General features: G+C 59.9%; 1 protein-coding gene across 9 annotated transcripts; it reads left to right on the top strand.

Annotated features, from left to right (window-relative positions):
* Positions 1,608 to 26,026, top strand: MYO1C (myosin IC). 9 transcript variants are annotated; one of them, XM_021067559.1, is made up of 32 exons: positions 1,608 to 1,890; positions 9,312 to 9,467; positions 9,559 to 9,674; positions 10,144 to 10,342; positions 10,424 to 10,504; positions 12,394 to 12,573; positions 12,658 to 12,756; positions 12,949 to 13,062; positions 13,145 to 13,216; positions 13,585 to 13,704; positions 13,816 to 13,898; positions 14,133 to 14,238; positions 14,367 to 14,447; positions 14,704 to 14,795; positions 17,100 to 17,194; positions 17,275 to 17,321; positions 17,432 to 17,512; positions 19,888 to 19,993; positions 20,105 to 20,222; positions 20,814 to 20,927; positions 21,002 to 21,078; positions 21,429 to 21,497; positions 21,597 to 21,681; positions 21,777 to 21,936; positions 22,178 to 22,261; positions 23,382 to 23,475; positions 23,568 to 23,623; positions 23,744 to 23,879; positions 23,959 to 24,029; positions 24,117 to 24,214; positions 24,288 to 24,387; positions 24,798 to 26,026. In XM_021067559.1, the coding sequence occupies exons 1-32, from the start codon at positions 1,816 to 1,818 to the stop codon at positions 24,822 to 24,824; spliced, it is 3,192 nt and encodes a 1,063-aa protein (XP_020923218.1). In that variant the 5' UTR covers positions 1,608 to 1,815; the 3' UTR covers positions 24,825 to 26,026. The 9 variants fall into 9 exon arrangements, with proteins under 9 accessions (XP_020923218.1, XP_020923212.1, XP_005657073.1 ...); XM_005657016.3 differs by lacking the exon at positions 1,608 to 1,890 and adding an exon at positions 2,726 to 2,827; XM_021067560.1 differs by lacking the exon at positions 1,608 to 1,890 and adding an exon at positions 7,871 to 7,981.

The raw sequence follows: 26,463 nt of genomic DNA, 5'->3' as shown, positions 1-26,463 counted from the left end.
TGTGGGTTTGATTCCTGGCCTCACTCAGTGGGTTAAGGATCCAGCATTGCTGGAAGCTGTGGTGTAGGTCGCAGACGTGGCTTGGATCCCACGTTGCTGTGGCTGTGGTGTAGGCTGGCAGCTACAGCTCCAATTCGACCCCTAGCCTGGGAACCTCCCTGTGCCACGAGTGCAGCCCTAAAATAGCAAAAAAACAGAAGTGGCATGATTCCTCCAAAGTTAGCCAGGCAGCTGTGGTGTCATGCAGGACCAGACACTCGGGAATGGGGTCGAGACCTGGGTTCTAATCGGATTTCCATCTCTCCGGTGCCCCAGGGGTCTCAGTTGTCTATAAAATCCAAATAATGTTCCCATTCACAAGGTTACTGTGAGAGAACAATTGCCAAAACCAAACGCTCGAGCCAGCTCTTCCTTCTGATTAACGGAGCCCTGGGGCTGGGTCTCAGGGCTCCTGACTCCAGGGGTCCCCGCTTCTCCTCCCGTTTGTGGCCCATGCTTGTTCTCCATTGTGCCCACCTCTCTCTGTCGCTCTTAGGGCTCCACACGCCCTACCCCTGCCCGGAGGGCCGAGTCCAGCAGGGATCGAGAGGCGGGAAAGGGGGGGAGGGTGCTCCCCCTCCTCTTGGCCCCAGTCAGGATATGGCGGCTCTGGGCCCAGCCCTGACCGCTGGGTGGAAACAGGAAATGTGTGAGACTTGGTGTGCGCTGGGTCTCTGCGCCTGGCTCCACGGCTGATAAGGGCCATTGTGTGGCCGCCAGGGATGATCCTGCCCTGGATAGATGTGCTTCCCGGAGGAAGGAAGGAAGCTTTGCTGGCCTTTCCTGGGCGGGGGAAGCCGAGGGCAGGGAAGGAAGGGTGCCTGGGGGAAGGTGCCTACCCCAGGGGCTGTCAAGGCCAGCGTTGCCCCACCGGACCCTGCCCCTCCCATGCCAGCGTCTGACTCTGGAAAGGTCGCTTTCCCCATCCACTTCCCTCTCCGCACTTCCTATAAGGAATGGCCTGAGATCCAAGGGCTCAGTCCCAGGCCAGGAAAGTGTCAGCTGTGATTTAGCAACAATGAAGATAGAAAAACAGGAACGTCTGGGGGTGGGGAGCATCTGAGGGTGGCGAGGAAAAGTAAGGGGCAAATAGGACCCAGCTACCCACTGCCACGCCACCCGGCGACCCATCTCTTAAACGTTTGAGGCTCCAGAGGAGGATGGGACAGGGACCTCCTCCCCGTGCCCTCCTGCCTCCCAGCTAAACCCCTCTGCCAACATGGCCAGCTGCCAGAAGCAGCCCTGGCCTCTCAAACTCCAGGGGCTCACCTGCTGCTGCAGGAGGCAGGCAAGCTCGGGGGACAGGCAGGCGGGGCAGTGCCTACTGATGCATCCTCTTGGCTTGGGGCAGGATGCACATTTGGGGAGTGGTCACAGCTCTCCAGCGGACACCAGTGAGAACACCCGGCCGTGAAGCTGCTGGGGGGAAAAACTTCCTACCCTTTGACCTGGAGCTCAGGGTCCCTCGTGGGTGGCTACATCAGCTCCTCTGGTTACCTGGGACAACAGGCATTTCCTCCATCCCTCAGCCCCTCCTCTTCCTGCCCCAACCCCGCTGGGCCAAGAGGCTTCCCAATCAGACCTGGGCTGCTCCAGCTGTGTCCTGAGGCGCTGGACCAGACACATCCCCTGGGGCTGAAGTTGAAGCTGAACCAAGTGGCCATCCCAGCTTAAGATCAGATTCCTGGTTCCGGCAACAGGCAGAGCCAGCAGGCAGGCAAGCGGGCTTTTGCTCAGAGGCCCCAGTGCTCAGCACGCTGGCTATCCACAGGCGGAATGGCACTGCAAGTGGAGCTGATACCCACGGGGGAGATCATCCGTGTGGTTCATCCCCACAGGCCCTGCAAGCTAGTAAGCTGGGAAGCTCTGGGCTGGGAGGAAGGGTGGCTGTATCTGCCCAGGGCCCAGCAGACCCTTCTCAAGCAAACCCCTTGAGAAGGCAGTGAGCAGTGGGGAAGCGTTCTGATCCCTGGTGGAACAGAGACAAACCGGGCAAGAAGGGGTAAATGGAAGGAAGGTTGAGGGTTTAAGCCTATAAGGAGCAGGGTTTCAAAGCCGGGATCTGGGTTTGAATCCCTTCTCCTCCAGCTCCCTGATCCTCAGCGGGCTGGGCTATGAACTGGTGACAGAGCCGCTCTGAGATCTAAGGACCAGTGCACATGAACCTCCAGGTGCACAGTACAGGCTCAGTTAAAGCCGCCGCTTTCCCGTCTGGCCTGAAGAAATGACGCCCACCGGCTCAGCGCGGTAGCGTGGGCGGGAAGGCAGGTGAAGGGGGCATGGTAGTCACAAATGGGAAAGAACTGACTTGGCCTGGCATGCAGGGCAGGGTCGGGTTTGCTCTGGGGATGCAAAGGCGCCCTACGATGAGAAGCGAGAACCCCATAAGACACCCACTCGCCCAGGACTGCAGCGAGTGGGCCGGGTCTTCGGTCGGAGGAGGGTGCGTGTGTGTGTGTGTGTGTGTGTGTGTGTGTGTGTGTGTGTGTGTGTGTACCTGTGAGTGTGAATGACTGTGACTCGCCTCGTCCCGGGAGAGCTGGCTGCGGAGTGCGCTGCACCAAGCCTCCGCGGACACGAACGCAGACCTGGCCGGGCGGGCAGGCGGGCGAACGGGGCGGGGCCGGAGGGTGCGCGCGCGGGGCCTGAGCCCTGCCCGGGATGACGACAGGCAGCGGCCCGGCCCCGGGCGGGCCCTGGGCGGGGAGAGCGTGCCGGGGCCGCGGACTCCGGAGCCGGCCACGCCGCCCAGCCTGGCCCCCGCCCGCGCACCCGAGAAGCCGAGCCGGTGGGTACGCGGGGCGCGGGGCGGGCCGTAGCCGGGGCGGCGGGGGGTGGGCTCCGCTGGCGGGCAGGATGGGGGAGAGGGAGAGCGGCCGGGCGGCGACCTAGGCCCGGAGCTACCGTTCGGGAGGCGGGGTCGCCGGCGCGGAGACTGCGAGGGCCGAGGGTCGGCTCGGCCTGGCCGGGGCAGGGCCCCAGAACCTGGCGGCTCCAGGATTGGGCTGATGGAAACGTGGATTCGTTGCGGGTAACGTGAGGGCGAGGAGGAGCGTCCTGGGGGCGGGGGTACCCTGCGCGCCCTTTGGGGCCCTCCGACTGCCAGCTTTGCCTCCGGGTTCCGGAGAAGCCGCCCCGGCCCCGCCCCTTCCCGTTCCCCGCCCACGGGCCCCGCCGAGGCAGGAGCCCCCGCGTGTGAGTGTGGCGGATGGGGGGCTCTGAGATGAATGAGAGAATGAATGGCTGGCCCATGGCCTATTCAATGCCAGGCACGCTCCGGCTTCCTGCTCACCCTCCCGGGCTCTGTGGGTTCATTCATTCAGGCGGGCGTCCACGAGGGGCGTTGAGCCCCCACTGGGTGCCGGCCTGGGTGAGAGACTGACAAGGAAACATCCAAACAGAGCGGATTGCGATGAGGAGAGGGCTGTGTGTTTTCGGGGAGTCAGGAAGGGGCTCTGGAGGAAGTGATACCCGAACTGAGTCTTCAAGGACCACCAAGAGTCAGTCAGGTGGGGAGGGGGTTGGGTCGTCCAAGGATGCTGCAGGTGCAAAGGCGAGAAGCTTAGAGCCCCACGGCTGGTGGCAGGGGTAGGCGTAGCTCCTCCTGGCTGTGCCTGGTGGTGAGGGAGGCATGGGGAGACAAGGGACTGGAGAGGGCTACCCATGTGGCCACGCGGGAACGGGACGCGGGGGAGCAGTGGGGGCTGCTGGAAGAAACAGTGGGTGTGCTTGGCACATGGAGGAGTGCCCTATAAACCTTCACTCTGTTAACGTGAGCTGTTAATTGATTGGATTTGGATTTGTAAAAACCACCGGCTGCTGTGGGAAAATGAATTGGAGGGAGGAAGGCAGGGAGGCCAGTGTGGAGGCTGCTTGCTTACTCCGGCAGGGAGAGGGAGGGTGGAGCAGTGATACAGGAGCAGAGGGGAAGTTCCAGCAAGTGGTGACTCGTTGGTGTGAGGAGTGGAAGGAGGAGGGCAGGGCTTTTGGTGCCAAAGAAGTGATGACTTAGCTGGAGGTGGCTCCCTCCTCTCAACATACAGGATCTTGAACAAGGAGGATAGGTTAGGGGGCAAGGTGCTTTGTGTCTTTCTGCTAGACCCTCAGGCAGAGGCATCTGGCAGGCAAAAAGCCCCTGGTTCTGGAACCAGAGTGTACAGCCCTAGACCGGGGCCCAGAGAGCTCTCAGGTAGAATCCCTAGTCTTCACCTTCTCCATTCCCCCTCAAAACATTTACCTTGAGTCTGGAACAGTCCTTGGTGGGGCAGCCTGGGCCCGGACCTAAGGTGTGTTCGATACACAGAAGTTGAGCCACTGTTCTGTGCCCAGCATGAGCTGTGAGTGAGATAGGCTATGGTTATTTTGTTTTCTTTTTTTCTTTTTTGTCTTTTAGGACTGCACCTGAGGCATACGGAGGTTCCCAGGCTAGGGGTCACTTTGGAGCTGTAGCCTCCAGCCTATGCCACAGCCATAGCAACGTGGGATCTGAGCCGCGTCTGTGACCTACACCACAGCTCATGGCAACACCAGATCCTTAACCCACTGAGCAAGGCCAGGGATCCAACCCACATCCTCTTGGATGCTAGTCAGGTTCGTTAACCGCTGAGCCACGATGGGAACTCCTCTCTTTTCTCAAGTTTTATTGAAGTAGAGTTGATTTACAATGTTGTGATAATTTCTGTTTTACAACAGAGTGATTCAGTTATACATGTATACACATCCATTCTCCCTCAGATTCTTTTCCCACATAGATTATCACAGATTATTGGGTAGAGTTCTCTGTGCTATACAGCAGGCCCCTGTTGGCCAATCATTCCATATACCTCAGTGCGAACATGCCAATCCCAAACCCCCAGTCTATCCCTCCCCCCAGCCTGTCCCCTAGGCTGTGGTTCTCTTCTCTGCTCCCCAAGGCCTCAGTGGAAATCAGTTTATAGCAGCAATCTGGGGGTCTCCTCAGAACACCTTCTCCAGAACTGCAGAGCCCTGCGGTGGGGGAACACCTGAGGCTACCCACTACCCTCCCCCCTCCTCCAGAGCTCAGGCTTGGGGGCATCTGGCTGATACTAGGTAATGGATGACCCAGGTCTGCTGGACCTGTTCCATCCCCACCTTCACGGGAGAAACGACCTCCCCATGTGGGAGAAGACCCAGAGGCAGCCCTGGGAAATAAGTCCTGGGTCACTCGGGGACCATGACTGCACCCCACCCTGCAGCCAGCCCCTAGGTCCAGGGACATGCTGGCAGCTCCGATGACATGTCCATCTCCCAGGCTGCTATTCCTAAGGCCTACATGTCAATTGTCACACAATAGCGCCAAGGGAGGGTACCGGGCGCTGCAGTCACGAGTTTACCGAGGAAGGTCATGGCCTGGCAGGTAGCATGTTAACCTCTACAGAGAAGCCAGGAGATCCACCAGCCCTCTCCCTGCCTCATCACAGGAGGAGACAGTGCTAGACTTCCCTTTTCCAATCCCACCTCTCCTTTTACTAGTCCTGGGCTCTTGAGCATGTCGGTCACCTGCCCTGCCTCAGTTTCCTCATCTGTAGAAGGAGGGGTAATAATACAGACCTCATGGCTCGGCTGGGGTCACTGACGGGTCTACCAGAAGACAGCACTCGGCTTTGCATCCTCGGCCGCCGTGTCTCTCTCACCCTCAGTCCCCCGCCTCCCCACCCCTCTCCCAAGAGGCCGCCCCTGTCCAGTGAGGCGGGGCGGGCGGTGGCTGTAGCGGGGCGGGGTGGGCCCTGTGGTCCCTCTAGGGGCCCGCCGCGCTCAGGTCCGCCTAGAAACGGAGACGCCCCCTTCTTCTGCCGCCGGGCGGCGGCTGTGGGGGCGCCAGCGGGCATCTCGGGAATGCAGCGGCGCGGCTCTGGCTGGGGGAGGCCGGTCCGACCCCTCCGCACGCAGATTCCCCTCATTCCAGCAGGTTGACGCGGCGGCGGGTGGGGCGGGGCGGGCACTGCGGCCGCGAGGCCCCGCCCCCTTGCCAGCTCCTTCCCCAGGAGTCTGCCAGCCGCAGCCCTGAGCTCCAGCCTTGCCCGCCCCCGGGGCCCTGCTCCTAGTGGGGGCCGGCTCGACCCCTTTCCCCCAGTCTTGCAAAGCACTCCACACCCCGGGTGAGCAGGAAGCTGAATCCCCTCCCCATTCCCTCTCCTTTCTGCATTTTCACCCTGGGGGCATCGCGGAAGGGGCCTCCTCCCACCCTGAGCCCGCCGCAGCGGGTGGCTTTAAGCACACAATCCCCACCCCTACCCGCTGCTCCCACCCATCTCCCAGCTGCGCGCGGCAGCACCCAGTCCCCTCGCCCCCTCCAGAGGGCCCCATCTCCCAGCTGGTGCCCCCGCCGCGGGCTCCCCCGGGCTGCGGCTCCAGCTGGGCTGCTGTTCTCGAGGTAATGAGCCTTCCCCACGAGGCTGCAGCCCGCACCTGCCGCAGCCTCACTCTCTCCTGGGGGATCCTGGGCCCGCGGGTGGGGCGCGCTGGGACTTTGGGTCCTAGGCCTGCTTTTTGTCCAATAGGACAAGTCAGTGTCCTCCGTTTTGCACCTCTGGGTCCTTATCTGTCAGGTGGGGCACAGGTAAAGTTCGAGAGCTCTTTGTAACTGGCAGACAGACACGCCTGAGGGGCTTTCCCAGCTAGATAAGAAAGGTGACCTGTCTGGGCCAGGACCTGGTTCTTAGTAGGTCTGCTCCAAGCGTGTGTGGGTGTGTGGCAAGAGCGTCAGGCCCAGAGAGGGACGTGGTGTTTACTGAGGGACTGGGAGGTGCCTTGGCTCCTTATCTTAGCCTTCTCAACCACACCTTGGAGACTGGCATTTAAGGCTGAAGGAGAGACTCCCAGAAGTTGTGACCTGCTGGCAGGCACACAGCTGGAGAGAAGTGGCCCAGCCTTTTGGAAGCATTAGCCGTCACACCCCCACCAGCGCTGGGATCTGGGCCAGAGTTTGCCCAGCAGGCTGCTGCCCTCCAAGAGTCTAGAGAGGGTGGGGCTGCCTGGGGGCTGGTTTGGATAGAGAGAGGGTGCCCTGGTTAGAATACGAAGGGGGCCGCCGGAGGGACAAGAGGGGGAGGCCCCCTCCAGAGGAAGAAATGAAGTAAGGAGCCCCTGGGCACAGAGGCCCTGGTCAGGGTGTCTGGAATGGGGGAGGGCATTGTCCCAAATGCTGGAAGTCGGACCTGGATTTCCCAGATGGAAAGCTGAGCCCTCCATGGAGGCCGGGCACGCACTGCGCTCCAAAAAGGTGCTCAGTCCCTGGGGCGCGCGCCCCGGGCAGACGCGGGAACCTAAAGAGGTTTTCTTGGGACTTAAAGACGCTGGACCCGCCCCCCAGAGAGTCCGGGGATGGACAGTGTCCCGCACAGAGGCTCCGCCCGCCTGGGCGCGCCGGCCGTATTTGGACATTTCGTTCTATTTTTAACTTTCCCGGGACTCGAGGTTGGGGAGAGGGGGGGAGGGAAATCCTGCTTCCTTCAGGACCCACGAGCTTCTGCCTAGTGAGTCCTGCGCTTGGCCTAGTGCGTAGTGTAGACACAAGCCCGGAAGTGAGTTCTGGGCCGGTGTAGACGCGGCGGCCGCGCGGGTTCCGGGCCCCACCCTGGAATCAACGATGTCCCTCCAGGAAAACCTGACTCAGGCGGAGCCCCTGCTCCGCGGGGAACCCCGCCCCCACCTCTGCCCCCACCCCCGCCCCGAGATCCCCCTATAGTTCCTGCCCCACCCCCACCAGCAAGAGAGGAACCCCAGAGTCCGAGCCCCGAGGGAGGCGGGGGCGCCGGGGGAGTCCCGCGCTTCCGAGGCTCGCGGAGGGGGCGGAACCGGGGGCGGACTGGCCCCTCCCCCGTGACGCCGCCGCCGCTGCCGCCGCCGCGCCACCGGCCGAAAGCACGGGCAGCGGAGCAGGGCGCCAGGCCGGTCGGGCAGGATGCGCTACCGGGCGTCGGTGAGCAGGGGCGGCGGGCAGGGCGGGGGGTCCCAGGAGTCCCTTCTGGCCTCGCGGCGCCGCCTCGGCCCCGCCAGGAAGCGGGCGCGGCCCAGGAATTTCGGGTGGAAAAACGTCCCGGAAAGTGCAGGGGGAGGAGGCCGAGGCAGGCAGGGCCTGAAGGCGCTCGGACCCGGACCGGGCGAATAGCTCCCGGGGAAGGCTGAGAGCGCCGAGACCCGTCACCCAGAGGGCAAGGGGGCGGGAGCTTGGGCTGCCAGATTTGGCAGCTGCTTCAGGACAGGATTGGAGGCAGCGGCGGGGGTGGGGGCGGGGGGCGATGAGGGACCTGCCTCCGAGAGACAGGCCCCTGGCCAGGGGTGCCCAGGCCAGAGATCTGGGTGGTGTGCGGGTGGGGGAGACGCCTTCGGGAATCCCACCTTTGCTGCCACCTTGCTCTTCTCTGACTGTTGACATTCTGGAGTCAATTTCCTAGAGCCCTCGGACCCTCTCTGAAGAACGTGGTGTGGGGTGAGGGCCTCGCTGAGCTCTGTACTTTTCCCAGCCTCTTATGGGCTGGGAGGCAGCTGGGCTTTCCGTGGTAAAACCCCAGGGCCATGAGACTTCTCATCGCTCTCAGGGGAGGAGGGTGTTTGGGGAACCGAGCAGCTGGAAAGAGAGGGTGTGGTTCAGCTATGGGAGGGAGGCCCCCCTTCTGGGGTGAGTGCTGAGCCCAGCTGGGATGTGAGGCCCTGGGGGAATCCCTCTCCTACGGCCTGGGACGGCCTCTTGCTCCCCCTGGAGAGTTTGGTGGGTGGGGATGGAGAGTTGGCCCCACCCTGCCTGTAGAGTTCCCTCCGGAGCCACTTGTCCTACAAAGCACCTGTCACACGTGGCTCAGAACTAAGGGACTTGAAGTCACCTGGTCTAATTCTCAACTCCTCCTCTTGAGAAGGAAGCAGCCCAGAGAGAGAAGGCGTTTTGTCCAAGGTCAACAGAGCGTTCTTTTTCTTCTTCTCATGACATTCCCCCACCTTTTGCTACACAAAACCGGCATCTCCTTGGAATCGGGGGCCTTGCCCCATGTCCTCTGGGTTCTCTGCCCCAGGGTTGTGTGTTCAGGTCCCATGTGCCCCACGTGGCCTTTGTTCTGGGAGCGGTGTCCTCAGTTCCACGTGCCAGCTGTACCCAGCGTGGTCCATCTCCAGGGTGTTCCCTGTGTCCAGGCCCCCTGGGTCCACGCGCCCCTCCCTGGTGGCCCTCTCAGTCTTACAGGCTGCAGTGCAGGGGGAGAAAGTGGCCTTCCTGCCCCCTGCTACCTCTGACCCTCTCCCGTGGCCCACCCCTGCAGGCCCTGGGCAGTGACGGGGTGCGGGTGACCATGGAGAGCGCACTGACCGCCCGAGACCGGGTGGGGGTACAGGATTTCGTGCTGCTGGAGAACTTCACCAGCGAGGCCGCCTTCATCGAGAACCTGCGGCGACGCTTCAGGGAGAACCTCATCTATGTGAGGCCCAAGCGGGGGGCACAGATGCAGGGCTGAGGCGGGAAGAGGCTCAGGGGCCTCTGGGAGAAACTTCTGACCCTCCCCCCCCCAGACCTACATTGGCCCCGTCCTGGTCTCTGTCAACCCCTACCGGGACCTGCAGATCTACAGCCGGCAGCACATGGAGCGTTACCGGGGTGTCAGCTTCTATGAGGTGCCCCCCCACCTGTGAGTGACCCCTCCTGACCTCCCCGGGGATGAATCCCGATCCCCACCTGTGAGGGAAGCCACAGCCGCTCACCCATGGTCACCCCAGTCCCCCTCCAAGGTGAATCTCCCTACTCCATCTGGGCAGGACCTCCACCCCAACGCACACCCTTGACTCATTCCCCCGACTCTGCCTGGGCATGGCCCCCCATCTTAGTGACCCTCTGAGCCCTGCCTCTGAGGGATCTCCCAGTCTGAACGTATGCGTGACCTCAGCCTTCAGCTGCATGACCTCCAGTCCTCCCACCCATGGGCGATCCGCTCAATCCTCCGCCTGAATGGGATTCTCATCCTCAGCTGTGAAGGTCTCCCTGGACCTGCATCCTGACGGGTTCCCCCATCCTCAAGGGTACACCAGGCGTGGGAGCGCCCATCCCCTGCAGTCACCGCCCCCCCCCTCCCCTAAGCTCCTGACCAGCCTCTGCTCCAGGTTCGCGGTGGCCGACACTGTGTACCGGGCATTGCGCACGGAGCGTCGGGACCAGGCGGTGATGATCTCTGGGGAAAGCGGGGCAGGCAAGACAGAGGCCACCAAGCGGCTGCTGCAGTTCTATGCTGAGACCTGCCCAGCCCCCGAGCGGGGCGGTGCCGTGCGTGACCGGCTGCTGCAGAGCAACCCGGTGCTGGAGGTGAGGGGACAGCAGCTTGGCCAGAGGTCGGGGGGCAGGGGGAGACTGCCAGGCATCCCTCATACCCCGGTCCCTTCCTAGGCCTTCGGAAATGCCAGGACCCTCCGGAATGACAACTCCAGCAGGTTCGGGAAGTACATGGACGTGCAGTTTGACTTCAAGGTACCAGTGGGTGCGTCAGGGCAGGGGGAGTGGGATTCCCATTCTGTAGGCGCCCACTGGCCAGGTCTTTGGCACCAGCAAAAGACTTGTCTACTTATGGAGAACCTACTGTGTGCCAGGCACTGTTCCAGGTGGTGGTACCGCAGTGAAACAAAACTGACAGAAACCCTGTCTCCAGGGAGATAGACGATGAACAGAAAGATGTAATTTAGGTGACAAATGTCATGGCAAAAAAAATAAAATGAGGTAAGGGGAGGGGGCAGTTGCTGTTTTAAGTAAGGCAGATAGGGAGTTCACGTCATGGCTCAGCAGTTAACGAACCCGACTAAGATCCACGAGATTGCGGGTTCGATCCCTGGCCTCGCTCAGTGGGTTAAGGATCCGGTGTTGCCATGAGCCATGGTGTAGGTCGCAGACATGGCTTGGATCCCTCAGTGCTGTGGCTGTGTCCTAGGCTGACAGCTGTAGCAGCAATTCGGCCCCTAGCCTGGGAACCTCCATATGCCGCAGCGCGGCCCTAAAAATAAATAAATAAGGCAGTTAGGGTGGGCCTCGCTGGGAAGGGGGCATTTTGGTAAAGGCTTGTTGGAGACGGGGGAGTGAGCAGATAGATATGGGGGGGGTTAGGCAGAGGCCCTGAAGTGGGGGGGTGCTTATGAGTTCAAGGACAGCAAGGAGGCCAGAGTGGCTGGAGAAGAGAGGGAGGGGCCGAGGAAGAGAGGTGGAGGCCAGGGGGTGCAGGCCCTTCGGGGTCTTTGTAAGAAGTTTTTTAAAGCTTCGAGTGGCAGGGAGACCATCAGAGAGTTTGAAACAAATGTGTTATGGAGTTCCCCTGTGGCGCAATGGGATTGGCAACGTCTTAGGAGCGCTGGGTCACAGGTTCTGTTCCCAGCCTGGCACACTGGGTTAAGGATCCAGTGTTGCTGCAACTGCAGCTGAGGTCGTGACTGTGGCTTGGATCTGACCCCTGGATTCCTGGCTTGGGAACTCCACATGCTACAGGGCGGCCAAAAATGGGGAAAAAAAAAAAAAAGACTTGTGTTATGACCTCACTTCCCTGCCTGCTTTGTTGAGAATAGATGGTAGAGAACCAGTCTGAGCGAGGGAGCCAGTTAGGGAAGTGATGGTTATTAAATCTAGACGACAGATGGCAGGGGCTGGGCCCAGGGTGGTGGCAGTGGATTCTGGATATTCTGAAGGTTAAGGCAGCAGGCTTGGCTGTCTGATTGGATGTTTGGTGTGGAAGAAAAGAGGCTTCCAGGAGTTCCTGTCACGGTGCAGTGGTTAATGAATCCGACTAGGAACCATGAGGTTGCGGGTTCGATCCCTGCCCTTGCTCAGTGGGTTAAGGATCCGGCGTTGCCGTGAGCTGTGGTGTAGGTCGCAGATGTGACTCGATCCCACGTTGCTGTGGCTCTGGCGTAGGTCGGCAGCTACAGCTCTGATTAGACCCCTAGCCTGGGAACCTCCATACGCTATGGGAGCGGCCCTAGAAAAAGGCAAAAAGACAAAAAAAAAAAAGAAAGAAAAAAAAGAAAAGAGGCTTCCAGAAGGATGGCGGGCTTCTTGGCCTGAACCCCGGGAAGGGTGGAGTGAGTGTTGACCAAATGGGAAGAGAAGCCAATCTGGGGAGGGGGACATCAGGAGTTCAGTTTTAGGCCTCTTGAGGTTGAGATGCCTGCCTGGCATCCAAGTGGAACTGCCAGGTAGAGAGTGCTGGGCATCCTATCACTCAGAGGAAGAAGCTGAGGCCAGAGGGACGGCTTGCCTGGACCCACACAGCCGTGGGCTGAGCAGGAACGAGTGCCCAGGAATGCAGGGGGGGTAGGGGAAGCTGGGCTCTGCCCCGAGTTCTCCTGAGCAGTCGCTGCACGCTGCCCTACCCACAGGGTGCCCCCGTGGGTGGCCACATCCTCAGTTACCTCCTGGAGAAGTCACGGGTGGTGCACCAGAATCACGGGGAGAGGAACTTCCACGTCTTCTACCAGCTGCTGGAGGGGGGCGAGGAGGAGACGCTGCGCAGGCTGGGCCTGGAACGGAACCCCCAGAGCTACCTGTACCTGGTGAAGGTGAGGAGTGGGCAGGCAGGGGGGCAGGTGCCACCCAGGGAGCCCAGTCCTAGGGCTGGTCAGCCAGCTCTGCCCGTCCTCCAGGGCCAGTGTGCCAAAGTCTCCTCCATCAACGACAAGAATGATTGGAAGGTCGTCAGGAAGGCTCTGACAGTGATCGACTTCACGGAGGATGAAGTGGAGGTGAGGCCTCTGCTGGGGACCCCCCCTTTCCTCCTGTCACACCCGCAAAATCTCGGTCCACCTTTACACCCTGTTTCCACACTAGCCACCCACCTTCTCCCCTCAAGGCTTTACCCCTGGTCCTTGCTCCCTCTGACCTTCCACTGTGTGGGGCCCTCCCATAACCCCACCTGCCCCTCCCCGTCCCCCCAGGATCTTCTGAGCATCGTGGCCAGCGTCCTGCATCTGGGCAACCTCCACTTTGCTGCCAATGAGGAGAGTAATGCCCAGGTCACCACCGAGAACCAGCTCAAGTATCTGACCAGGGTGAGCAGGGTGAGCGGGGGCGAGGGCAGGGCAGCGGGGCCGGGGCGTGCTCACCCACCAGGCCCACCCCTTCCCTTGGCAGCTCCTGGGTGTGGAGGGCTCGACGTTGCGGGAAGCGCTGACGCACAGGAAGATCATCGCCAAGGGCGAAGAGGTGACTTTCGGCCCCGGGAGGTCGGGTTGGGACGGGGGGGATGTTCCCAGGCAGCCCCTGCTCCCCTCGTCTCTTCCCCCCGGTCTGTTCAGCTGGTCTTCTCAGCCATGCTGAGGCAGGTGGCTCAGAGAGGCACCTCTGGCCAAGGTCGCAAGGAAGAGAGCGAGGCTCGAAGGCAGACTCCCCTCCAGGAAGAAGGCATCCTGTGTCTACACCACCTTCCCTCTGGTGTGGCCACCGTGGCCTCCCCTGGTGCCCCCACCCCCAGGCTCACCAGGAGTGGGGAGGGCAGAGCGGCCAGTTTCCTGAGCGCGAAGGGGCAGGGCTGGGAAGCAGCTGCGTTCATCTCCCCCTCTTGCCCGCGGCAGCTCCTGAGCCCGCTGAACCTAGAACAGGCTGCGTATGCGCGAGATGCCCTTGCCAAGGCCGTGTACAGTCGCACCTTCACGTGGCTGGTTGCCAAGATCAACAGGTCACTGGCCTCCAAGGTGAGGGCTTGGCCCCTGCTGCTCCCAAGGTGACGGGGAGGGCCGTCCGGGGAGGCCTGGGGCGGGAGCTGGCCAGCACTCGGGCCCATGCTCTGGGTTCCCTGGCCCTAGGACGCCGAGAGCCCGAGCTGGCGGAGCACTACGGTCCTTGGGCTCCTGGACATTTACGGCTTCGAAGTGTTTCAGCACAACAGGTCAGTGCCCCCGGCCCCGCCGGTGCCTCCTCCACCCGCCCTGTCCCTGCCCGGGTCCCTCTCCTCCCCCTCGCCGCCCCCGGGCTTCTCTCATCCTTGCCAGCGACTTCCCAGCCACCCTGAGTCCTGCTCCGCGTTTCTTCCCTTCAATGTGCAGGGGCCTTGTCCCCCCGCTGCCCTTCTCCTGGTCTCATGTCCCCTGAGCTACTGAGGGTTCCTCTGTCCCCCTCCCAGCTTTGAGCAGTTCTGCATCAATTACTGCAACGAGAAGCTGCAGCAGCTTTTCATCGAGCTCACCCTCAAGTCGGAGCAAGAGGAGTATGAGGCAGAGGGCATCGCGGTGAGTGCACCACGGGTGTCACCACGGGCCTGCGGGTGTCCCCACATGTCCTCGAAGCCAGGTGTCGGCCTCCTCCAGAGGGGTGCCAGGACCCCATGACCATGGCTCCCTCCCCTCTTGCTCCTCAGTGGGAGCCTGTCCAGTATTTCAACAACAAGATCATCTGTGACCTGGTGGAGGAGAAGTTCAAGGGCATCATCTCCATCCTGGTGAGCCGTCTGTGCCTCCAAGGCCTGGTGCGGGGGCTGGGCGGGATGCTATCACTCTTTTGGCTCTGCTCTCCCCGCCTGTCCGCAGAGGGCTGGAGTCTGAGCAGGGCCAGGACAGGGCCATGTGCGGGGAGGGGCGGGGGGATGGGAGGTGTGGGGAGGCCTCCTGGGTCTGTGTCTCCCACGAGGGCCCCTGAGTGCCTGTGCTGTCCAGTCCCTCCGCCACGTACCCCGCACCCTCTGCCACACCCCCTAGGACGAGGAGTGTCTGCGCCCCGGGGAGGCCACAGACTTGACCTTCCTGGAGAAGCTGGAGGACACAGTCAAACACCATCCACACTTCCTGACGTGAGTAAGGCTGCCGGGCTGTCTTGGGGTGGGGGTGGGGGTCTGTGGAAGCCTCGGATCCCCCTCGAATCATAATACACCTGGTGACTCAGGAGGTTGGGGACCTGGTGTTGTCCCTGCCGTGGCACAGGTTCAATCCCTGTCCTGGCCTACACCACAGCCACAGCAACACAGGATCCAAGCTGCATCTGGAACCTATACCACAGCTCACAGCAACCCTGGATCCATAACCCACTGAGAAAGGCCAGAGACTGAACTTGCATCCTCCTGGATGCTAGTCAGCTTTGTTAACCGTTGAGCCACGGCGGGAGTGATTCTTTTTTGAGAATGAAACTTGCTAAGGTTTTTTAGCTTCCTTATTTGGAAACTGCTTTTTATTTAAGGAATCCCCTAAAGTGGGGCGAGGGGAGGGAAAAACAAGCCCTTCTGTCCCATTTCTGCTGTACTTTGAGCTCATCATCTCTAACCTGAAGCAACCCTTGAAGGAGGTTTTCCTGAGGCTCGCAGAGGTGAAGCTCCTTGCCCAGGGTTATCTCACATGCTTAAGTCTGGAACTGGGACTCAGCCCCAGAGCCACAAATGGCAGAGCCCAGAGCATTTTTTCTTTCTTTTCCTTCTTTCTTTTTTTTGCTTTTTAGGGCCACATCTGTAGCATATGGAAGTTTCCAGGCCAGGGGTCTAATCGGAGATGAAGCTGCCAGCCTACACCACAGCCACAGCAACTCGGGATCTAAGCTGCATCCTTGACCTACACTGAAACTTGCAGCAACGCCAGATCCTTAACCCACTGAGCAAGGCCAGGGATTGAACCCCCATCCTTATGGATATTAGTCAGGTTCTTAAGCCACTGAGCTACAGCAGGAACTCTGCCCCTGAGAATTTGTATTTAAGAGAATTTTTTTTTTTTTTTGTCTTTTTGCCATTTCTTGGGCCACTCCCATGGCATATGGAGGTTCCCAGGCTAGGGGTCGAATCGGAGCTATAGCTACTGGCCTACACCGGAGCCACAGTAACGTGGGATTCGAGCCATGTCTGCAACCTACACCACAGGTCACTGCAACGCTGGATCCTTAACCCACTGAGCAAGGCCAGGGATCGAACCCGCAACCTCATGGTTCCTAATCAGATTCGTTAACTACCGAGCTATGACAGGAACTCCTAAGAGAATATTAAAAACCCTTTTTCTTACTATTTTTTAAAACTTTTAGTTGAAATTTTTTTATTATAGTTGATGAAAACCTTTTTCTGATTGTAAAAATAACACTGCTCATCAGAGAAAAGTTGGAACATGTGCAAAAGCCACTTGTAATCCGTCACCCAGAGGTCACCACTGTTAACAATTTGAGGCATTTTCTTCCTGCCTTTTTTCTATACATTTTTTTTTTCTGTAGTTGAGAACTTATTGTGTATAAGGCAGGATAATGTTGTATCCTGAGTATGTTCCTGTATCATCAAACAGAAAAATTTCCTCAAAACACTTCCTGCAGTGAGTCTAACACACAGATACTCCACTGCTCTCACCAAGCCTTTGGGGGCCCTGGCCAGCCTCCAGGTTTCTGCTGGGAAAGCAGTGCTGCCACGGATATCCCTGGGCCTTAAATCTATGCCTGTGTCTCTGGTTAGTTGCTTGGCATTGTTCTTAAAAGTTGAAAATGGGTTAAAGAGTATAAACATGCTTAAGACGTAAGTGATCTCTTGGGGCAGATTCCATTCTTTTTTTTTTTAAGGGCTGTACCCACGGCATATGGAGGTTCCCAGGCTAGAGGTCAAATCGGAGCTACAGCTGCCACCCTACGCCAGAGCCACAGTAACGCCAGCTGCGAGCTGCATCTGTGACCTACACCACAGTTCACGGCAATGCCGGACCCTTAACCCACTGAGCGAGGCCAGGGATCGAACCCGCAACCTCATGGTTCCTAGTCAGATTCGTTTCTGCTGCGCCTCAACGGGAATGCCTTTTTTTTTTTTTTTTTTCTTCTTTCTCCCAGATTCCATTCTTAACATGCAGTGGGCAGCACCCAGCCCGCTGAGCAGAGCCATGCAACAGCCAAAAGCAACACCAAGTAACCCTCCATCCAGCACGCCCTGGCAGTGCAGAGGCATAGGTTCCTGGTCCTGGCGCTGTGTGACCCTGGGCAAAGCCATCTATCTCTCTGAGCCTCTCTGGCAGCCTCTGTGCAGGGAGGTGGCCCCGCCTTGCCCGCTGCTTACGGGATGCCTGGTTCCTCTCTTGAAGCCTCTTCAGCAGGCAGGGCGCGTGGCTCAGGCCAGCAGTCTGAGGCGTCCTCTCCCTGTCGCTCCCAGGCACAAGCTGGCTGACCAGCGGACCAGGAAATCTCTGGGCCGGGGGGAGTTCCGCCTTCTGCACTACGCTGGGGAGGTGACCTACAGTGTGACCGGTGAGGAGCCCGGGGCTGGGTCCCCACAGTGTGCGGGGAGAGGGGCTCGCCCTCGCTTCACAGCTCCTCTCTCCTCCCAGGGTTTCTGGATAAAAACAATGACCTTCTCTTCCGGAACCTGAAGGAGGTGAGGACGTGGGGAGGGCACGCGGCCTGGGCTCTGAGTGACCTCCGCCCCAGGAATCGGACTGGCTTGTCCCTGTGCTCCCACCGTGACGCCCTGCTCTGCCCTCACAGACCATGTGCAGCTCAGAGAATCCCATCATGAGCCAGTGCTTCGACCGGAGCGAGCTCAGTGACAAGAAGCGGCCAGAGACGGTGTGAAGGCTGTGGGACCCGAGGGGGCGTGTGTGTGCCGGGGAATAGGACCAGTGCCTGCATGAGCTGGGAGTTGGCAGTGTGTGTGTGTGAGTTCGTGCATTTGTGGGTACCTGGGAGCACATTCGTGTGTGTCTAGGAGGCTGCCCGTGGATGCACCTGTGCCTGCTTCCATGTGTGCTTGTGTGTGCACTCACCCCCTCAGCAGACGTCTGTGGTGGCTGCTGCTGTGCTCTCGTAGAAATGGGAACTTAGAATGGGGAGCAGCAAATTGCCCAAGGGAGTAGAAGAGGGGAGGGGACCAGGGAGGGCTTCCTGGAGGAGGAGGCTTCGAAGACCACTTGGGAATGCCTAGGTGCTTGTCAGATAGACCTATGGGAGGGCACTGTAGGCAGCCAGAGGCCCCCACACAGGTACATGAAAAGGACCAGGAGATGGACAGGAAAGTGACATTTTGAGGAGAGAGGCTGGGAGAGGCAGATAGGGCCAGTGGCACCAGGTGTGGGGAGGGTTCCGGATGTCAGCAGAGGCATGGCTGCTGGGCTTGGCAGGAGGAGGGCCGGGGTGGTCCCAGGAAGAGCCAGGTCCGTGGAGAGGAGGAAGCCAGAGTGCGGCAGGCAGGCTGAGACATGCTGGCAGGGCTGCCATGGAGGCAGCGTGTGGCTCAGGGTCTGACTCCCTGGGACCCTGCCCTCTGTGCTCCACCCATCCCCCTCCCTGAGCATTCTCATCCTCCAGGCCAAGGTATCCCCCTCCCCCGCCCTTGAGAGGACACCCCCACTCCTGTCCAGGCCTCTCCTTAGATTCCGCTGACCTCTTCTAAGTAGCCCGCAGGTGCTCCAGACTCCGCTAGTCTGTGATGGGTCCTTAACTGTCCAGGGTCCCAGGCCTGCTCCTTCTGTTTCCCTGATTCGGGGCAGGGACTACCTTCTACTCAGTCCTAAAGGCCCAGAAACCTGGGCAGCATCCCCGATTCTGCAGCCTTCCCCTTTCCCTCATCCTCACAACCACTGGATCTTGCCTCTTTCTGCTGCCTAAATACTCCTTCCTCTCGGCCCTTCCCCGTCACCATGACTCCAGCTCAGTCCTCTGAGCCAGCCAGCCACCTCCCTGGTCTCCTTACCAACCATCCTCCATCTATCTGCCATAGATATTCCAAAAAGCAGGTCCAAAAGCATTCCCTCACTCCAGATTCCTCTTTGGCTCCCTATTTCCCTCAGGATAATAGTCGGTCTCCCTTCTGTGGCTCTCGAGTCCTGCCATGATGCTGCCTCTCCAACACTATCATTTTTCCTCCCCAGTTGGATCCATGCGCTGCTTGCAGCTCCCTCTGTACATCTAGCCTTTGCCCACACTGTTGCTCCCCCTGATGCCTTTCCCTCCTCCCTTCCCTCTGGCTGTCCTCTACTTATCCTTTCTTTCTTTATATATTTTTGTCCTTGCCCACGGCCTGCTGATGTTCCTAGGCCAGGATGGAACCTGTGCCACAGCAGTGACAACACCAGATGACTCCTGCTTATCCTTTAAATCTTAGCTCAGCAGTAACAAACCCAGCTGGTGTCCATGAAAATGCAGGTTTGATCCCTGGCTTTGCTCAGTGGGTTAAGGACCCAGCGTTGCCATGAGCTGTGGTATAGGTTATAGATGCAGCTCGGATCTAATGTTGCTGTGGCTGTGGTGTAAGCCGGCAGCTGCAGCTCCGATTCATCCCCTAGCCTGGGAACTTCCATATGCCTTGTCTGTGACCCTAAAAAGACAAATAAATCTTAGCCAAAGGGTCATTTCCGGAGGGCCCTTCCTGATGCTCCCTACCCCACAAACTGGATTAGTTGCCCCTTTCTTGATGCTTCCAGAACCCCCAGGCACATGCCCATGGCACTAATGGGACCGTGATGAATTGCGAGTCTTTGCTGAGGCATCCGCTTCTCCCACAGGCCTGAGACCCTTGGAGGTTCCGCAGCACAGTCTGTAGGGATAATGGTTGTAGGCAGAGGAGTAGGATACATTGTTTAACAATATGGCCCTGAAATTCTAAGAGAGAGTGGCTGCCAAAGGGAGATGTAGGATTCTGGTTGCCAGGAGACGTGAGCAGGATTTTTGGAGCCGAGTGAAGCTCCCTGAGCTGAGGTCTCTAGCTCAGCCAGAGGGATGCTGGTGAGGTAGTCTGGCCCCTTCCATCACTGTGAGGGAGGGGTGATGGGAGGAAGTAAGCCCCCCCCCCCACCTAAGGGCAGGGGTAGTTGTGGGAGCCGGTGCTGTTTGGCCCAGGGAGGGGCCTCTGGAGCTTGGCAGCTCTGCCACAGGGAGGGTCATTTGCAGGGGTCAGCGGCCTCAGCCCAGCTCCAGCCAACCTTGCCTTCATCTTGGCTGACCAGGTGGCCACTCAGTTCAAGATGAGCCTCCTGCAGCTGGTGGAGATCCTCAAGTCTAAGGAGCCTGCCTATGTCCGCTGCATCAAGCCCAATGACGCCAAGCAGCCTGGTAGGCCGTCCGCTCCGTCGGCGGTGGGGGCCTTGTCTCCTCCCATTGCAGAGGCGATGGCCGTCTGTGGGCAAAATGCCCGCTGACCACCCCGTTGCCCCCCCCCCCCAGGCCGCTTTGACGAAGTGCTGATCAGGCACCAGGTGAAGTACCTGGGGCTGATGGAGAACCTGCGCGTGCGCAGAGCCGGCTTTGCCTATCGTCGCAAATACGAGGCTTTCCTGCAGAGGTGGGGGCGGGGCCTGGCTCTGCGCCAGGGGTGGGGGGCGGCGGGGGGACAATGGGAGCCTGGGCGTTCCCCAGAGGGAGGACAGCAGTTCTCAGTCCCGTTCAGGGACAGGACCCTGAGCTGCCGGGGGATCCACAGCAGGGGCCCCTCCGTGCTTCTGGCCTAAGGTCGAGCTTGGAAGGGCAAACACTCACCCCCCAGCAACCCCAGGCCCAGCCCTCTCCGAGCAGCTGGTCGGGTCCCTGAGGCCTGTCACCGAGGGAGACAGTAAAAGCCTAGGAGGAGGACAGAGTTGCCAATCAGCTCAGAAAGGCTAGAGCAGCTCTGAGGCGACCCGGAGTTAGAGAGCTGGGGAGTTGGTCAAGCCTGAGTGTCTCTACCGCTTTCAGGTCCATTGCCCTTAGGCAGTTGAGAAACCTGTTTCCTCATCTTTAAAGAGGGGGTGTAGCAGAGCGACCTCCCAGGCTTTCTGTGAGCTGTCAATCAGTGGGAGCGCCCAGCAGGTGCCCAGGAAATCTGGTTTGGGCCCCCAGAGAAGGGTGCTGGCGGGGGGGGGGACTGGGTGCGCATTTCTGCTCTTCCTGGCCCCAGGTACAAGTCACTGTGCCCAGAGACATGGCCTACATGGGCAGGAAGGCCCCAGGATGGGGTGGCTGTGCTGATCAGGCACCTTGGCTACAAGCCGGAAGAGTACAAGATGGGCAGGTGAGTGGCACCCACGCCTGGTGTTTGGGGGCATGGGGGTGGCAACCAGGGGCTCATCACCGCTGCCCTCCCAGGACCAAGATCTTCATCCGCTTCCCCAAGACCCTGTTTGCCACAGAGGATGCCTTGGAGGTCCGGCGGCAGAGCCTGGGTGAGAGAGGGGCCCCATCCTTCCTGTGCCAGCGGGGTCCATTCTGGGGAACAGGAAAGAAATCCCTGCTCTGGGGCTCCTTCTGCAGAAAGCTTGCCACCCCCACCCTCAGCGGCCCCCCTCCTCAGCAGCTCCAGCCCCAGCTGCCACCTGTCCTGCCCCCAGATACGGGATCCCAGCAGGTTCCCACCTTGCTCGGCCCTCTCATTTCCTCTCCCTTCATTTATCTCTCACTCAGTAGCTCCTTCAGCCACTCCCCTCCCTCATGTCACTCATCGGGCTCTGCGCGTGCCAGGCCCCCGGCTGGGTCCCCTAAGCTCTGGCCAAGTGACTTTCTTTCCCAACCACAGCCACGAAGATCCAGGCCGCCTGGAGGGGCTTTCACTGGCGGCAGAAATTCCTCCGAGTGAAGCGATCAGGTTCGGGGCCCAGGGGGGTCTACAGGAGGACGGGACTGGGGCTAGAGTGGGCCACCGCGGGGAGGAGAGAGAGAGGTCAGCCCTCTGTGGTCTCCGCAGCTATATGCATCCAGTCGTGGTGGCGAGGAACGCTGGGCCGGAGGAAGGCAGCCAAGAGGAAGTGGGCGGCACAGACCATCCGGCGGTGAGCAGTGGGGCGTGGGGAGGGGATGCGGAGCCGGGTGGGAGGGTCCGTCACCAGGCTTCTCACTCCCACCCGTGTCGGGCCTCCGCCCCCAGGCTCATCCGTGGCTTCATCCTGCGCCACGAACCCCGTTGCCCCCAGAACGCCTTCTTCCTGGATCACGTGCGCACCTCTTTTTTGCTCAACCTGCGGAGGCAGCTGCCCCGGAATATCCTGGACCCTTCCTGGCCCACGCCCCCACCTGCCCTGCGTGAGGTCTGTGGGCCCTCCCTCCTGACTCGGGAGCCACCAACACCCTCAGCAGAGGGACTTGATAATCATGTGACCAGAGGAGCGAGCGGCAGGGAAGGGAAGGGACCTGGAGCTGGGCTGCGGGGAACAACTCGGGAATGGAGGGGCGGTCCAGGTCGAGGGGGTGTCGCTTCTGCCTGTCGTCTTCCGGGGCGGGGGGGGGAGCCAGGCTGCCTGGCTGCCCTGACCTCGCTTGTGCCCCCAGGCCTCGGAGCTCCTGCGGGAGCTCTGCCGGAAGAACATGGTGTGGAAGTACTGCCGGAGCATCAGCCCCGAGTGGAAGCAGCAGGTACGGGCGAGGGGACCCTGGGGACCAGCCAGGGGCCGCTGGAAACGTGCCAGCCAGGCGGACCTTTACTTGGATTTACCATGTGACCTCAAGTGGGTCCCAGCTCCGATTCCGCCTCATGCATGAAGCCGAGGCTGGAGAAGACTTTTTGTGGCCAGTAGGGTTCATAGGCCATACCAGCTCCCCTGACTGGGAGGGGCTGCCCAGAGCGCGTTGTTGAAAAGGCTGCAGCTTCAGTCTGATGGAATGATGGCAGAGAGAGACACTGGTGGCTGACAGGCCTTGCATTTGCCAGCTTGGTATAGGACGATGCTAAGGGACCCACTCAGCACCGTTACCCTGTCTTTAAAAATTTATTTCTGTTAGAGTGTAGTTGACTTACAGTGTTGTGTCAATTTCTGCTGTTCAGTGTAGTGACCCAGCCCTCCATATGTGTATATATATATACACATATATATAATTTTTCTTTTTTTAATTAAAATTTTTTTAAATTTTGTAATGATTTTTATTTTTTCCATTATAGCTGGTTTACAGTGTTCTGTCGGTTTTCTGCTGTACAGCAAGGTGACCCAGTTACACATACATATATATACACGTTCTTTTTTTGCACATTATCATGCTCCCTAATAAGTGACTAGATATAGTTCCCAGTGCTATATACATTATTTTTCTCACACTGTCTTCCATCAAGTTCTATCCCAAGAGACTGGATACAGTTCCCTGAGCCGTACAGTAGGCCCTCGTTGCTTATCCATTCTCAATGTAATAGTTTGCATCTACCAGCCCCGGTAGTAGTTTCAGGTATCAGCAATCAGCCAGTTTCAAGATCCCAGGCTGCAGCTGACTCTCGGGGGCTCCAGGGCCTGATATGAAGGGGAATTAATATCATGACTATACTGTCCTGACCCTTCTGAGGGAGCCCTCCGCCTTGGTTGGTGGGGACGGCGGTAAGGGAGAGAAAGGGCTGATGGGGAATGTTGGTGTCGGGGCTTAGCCGCCTGGGGCTGGGGCCAGAGAGAGGGCGAGGGGGCCTGTCTCGGTTCCTGAGGCCGGGCCTGCCTCTGCGGTGATGGCCCCTACCCCCACTCTGACAGCCCCCTCCCTGCCCTTATCTCCTCAGCTGCAGCAAAAAGCCGTGGCTAGTGAGATCTTCAAAGGCAAGAAAGACAATTACCCCCAGAGTGTCCCCAGGCTCTTCATCAGCACACGGCTTGGTGAGCCCCTGACTTTCCAGTGCCAAAGGCCCCCATCTCCATCCTCGGCCCCTCTCTCCTCCTCTTACTCCCCTCCCCCATCTGGGTTACAGGTGCGGATGAGATCAGCCCCAAGGTGCTGCAGGCCCTGGGCTCTGAGCCCATCCAGGTGAGACCTGCCTGTAGCGCCCAGTCCCGCGGTTCTGCCACCCCAGGGCTAGGTGGCGGTCAGGGCCTGGGGCGGAGGGTGAGGAGGCCCCTCAGCCCCTCGCCTGCCCTCTGTCCCCAGTATGCCGTGCCCGTTGTGAAATATGACCGCAAAGGCTACAAGCCACGCTCCCGGCAGCTGCTGCTGACACCCAACGCCGTGGTCATCGTGGAGGATGCCAAAGTCAAGCAGAGGATTGATTATGCCAACCTGACCGGTAAGCCACAGTCCTGGGCTGCGTGGGGAGGGCCTCCTGCTCTGACCCTTGAACCCTGACCTCTGCCTTTCCCCCTCAGGAATATCTGTCAGCAGCCTGAGTGACAGCCTCTTTGTGCTGCACGTGCAGCGTGAGGACAATAAGCAGAAGGTGCCCCTCGGGGGACTGGGAGGCAGGGAGGGGGTGGGGTCTCTAGCTCTGGGCAGGGCCTGACCCCTCCCTCCATCTGGCCCCCAGGGGGACGTGGTGCTGCAGAGCGACCACGTGATTGAGACGCTGACCAAGACGGCCCTCAGCGCCGACCGCGTGAGCAACATCAACATCAACCAGGGCAGGTGAGGCGGGGAGGGGTGGCAAGGGGGCCGTGTGGGCACAGAGGGCAGGCCTCACCCACCCCCTTCCCTCCAGCATCACGTTCGCAGGGGGCCCGGGCAGGGATGGCATCATCGACTTCACACCCGGCTCGGAGCTGCTCATCACCAAGGCCAAGAACGGGCACCTGGCCGTGGTGAGTGCGCCTGGCAGCAACTCCCTGCCTCCCGGCTGAGAGCCCTGGGGCCATGCCTTCCTCCCAGGGCTGGGCAGAGCCTGGGCACCTCCCCGAGGACCTCGATTCAGAGGGCACCATACCACTCCCTTCCTCCTGCTGCCCCTTTGAGGACCAGAGAGAGGGCCACTTGAGCCTCCAGAGAGCAGAGGGTCGTAAAGATGGCAGCACAGGGAGGTCGGGGAGATCTGGGGGCGGGGGGCCAGTGTGGGTAGGAGAGGCTCACCCTGGCCAGGACACAGATTCCTATGGGGACAGGCTCAGGGTCTCCAGCACCCCGTACACCACAGCGTTTCTAAGCCAGGAAGACACGTGCCCCCAGCACCTCTGCTTCCTGCTCACCCCTTGGGCTTCTTCCCCGGCCCCCACAGGTGGCCCCACGGCTGAACTCTCGGTGATGAAGGTGCCCGCTGGACCCCCTCCCGCCTCCCAGTGCTTTGCTCATCCCCCCTCCCCTTCCCAGTTACCAAAGACTCGAGCTTCCAGACAGGGACCCAGGGACACCTCGAAGCCCACCGACAAACTCCCACCCCCTGCTCGTCCCTCTCCTGGGGGAGCAGCAGGGGCCAGGGAGCTGCCCCAGGAGTGGGCCAGGCCGGGCCACAGCAATAGGAAAGCCGGGGCCAGAGGCAGCCGTGCCAGCCCCACTGCCAATGCCAAATATTGGAGAAAAGGGAACTTTTGCTGAGGTTTTCTCTGAGATTTTTTGATGCTTTATAGGAAACTTATTTTTTTAAAAAGCCCTTTCCTACCCCGAGACACACTGGATGTGTTTTCCCTGGCAGGGAATGTAGCTGGGAGGGTGGGCGGTCTGGGCCCTGGTGCCCTCTTCCCTGCCCGGGCCACCTTCGCCTCCTTGTTCCCTTGGCACCTTGTCTGTCTGCCTGCCCACCTGTACCCTTTGCAGCCCACTCCAGCATCCCCCTGGGGCTGAGACCATCCTTGCCTGGCCCCTCCTTCCTGCCTTAAAGATGCCCTTCTAATGTCATGCCAACCTGAGGGCATCCTGGAGTGGGGGCAGGACTCTTAGACTGTATATTTTAGAAGCTCTGAGAGATCATCCAGTCTAGCTGCCTAGTGTGACAGAGCAAGAGACAGAGGCCCAAAGAGGGGAGGAGACTCGCCCAAGGTCATCCAGCAGGCTGGGGCAAAACCAGACTGCAGCTTTGTCCTCAGCTCACCTCACCTCCTCTCCCAGGGACAGGGGGGCCCATGAAACAGGCTCGTGTCTTAAGGGTGCACATGGCTCCCTGACCAGCAATCACCCTCGGGGGCCACCAGGTGGGAGGAGCCCTCCCGCCTGAGTTCTTGCCTTAGGATGACAAACACCCTGCCCATATACTTCGGGCCCAGTTCCAGGACGAAGGGCCTTCACAGGCCCCTGCACCCCTCCCCATCCTGGGACCCTGGGGGAGGGGCTGGCCTTGGGAGGAGCTGCAGGGGCATCACCTCTTTCTGCTGCTTCTCCCCCCACCCACCCCTACCTCCCCAGAGGGCCTAGGGCCTGCCCAGCTGCCTCTGCCCTCCTGGGAGTCTCAGTCCACTGCTGACACTTCTGCGATCCAGAGAAACACTAAATAAAGCAATATGTGTTTGCCAACACTGGTCTCCTTGTGAATTAGCAAAGGGAAAGAGAACCCCTAGAAGGCAACCAGGGGTCTTCCAGTATAGTTTTCTCCTGTGCCCAGAAGGAAGAGGACAGGGCTGCCCTCTCTCCCCACCACAGGGGGAGAGCAGGAGTGGCCAGTAGCTCCCATAATGGCCTCGCTCTTTCATTGCTGCCTATGGAAGGGCCACTTGGCCCGGCCCGGTGGGCGGGCTGGGGGAAGGGGCATCACACAGTCCCTGCCCTGTGGTCTGTGGCCCCGCGGACAGGGCTGGTGGGTGGAAACACAGCCCAGTGCGGCAAGTACAGGCACCAAGGGCCCACTGACAGGAAACTGACTCAGCTGGGGTTGAGAAGTTGCAAACGCTTCACAGAGAAGGTGACATTTGAGGGGGTCTCTAAGGATAATCTTTAAGCTTTGTTGTGAGTGA

This window comes from Sus scrofa, chromosome 12 (genome assembly GCF_000003025.6).
Source record: "Sus scrofa isolate TJ Tabasco breed Duroc chromosome 12, Sscrofa11.1, whole genome shotgun sequence".
Classification (NCBI taxonomy): Eukaryota; Metazoa; Chordata; class Mammalia; order Artiodactyla; family Suidae; genus Sus; species Sus scrofa.
This window is presented reverse-complemented; position numbering and strand designations above follow the sequence as displayed.

What these genes read in the sequence shown, in the direction of transcription:
- MYO1C (XM_021067553.1), top strand. Translation starts at nt 1,816, where the DNA reads ATGGCACTGCAAGTGGAGCTGATACCCACGGGGGAGATCATCCGTGTG. An exon ending in AGAGCAACCCGGTGCTGGAG is followed by an intron (nt 10,343 to 10,423) that starts GTGAGGGGACAG and finishes GTCCCTTCCTAG; the next exon opens with GCCTTCGGAAATGCCAGGAC. An exon ending in GTGAGGACAATAAGCAGAAG is followed by an intron (nt 24,030 to 24,116) that starts GTGCCCCTCGGG and finishes TCTGGCCCCCAG; the next exon opens with GGGGACGTGGTGCTGCAGAG.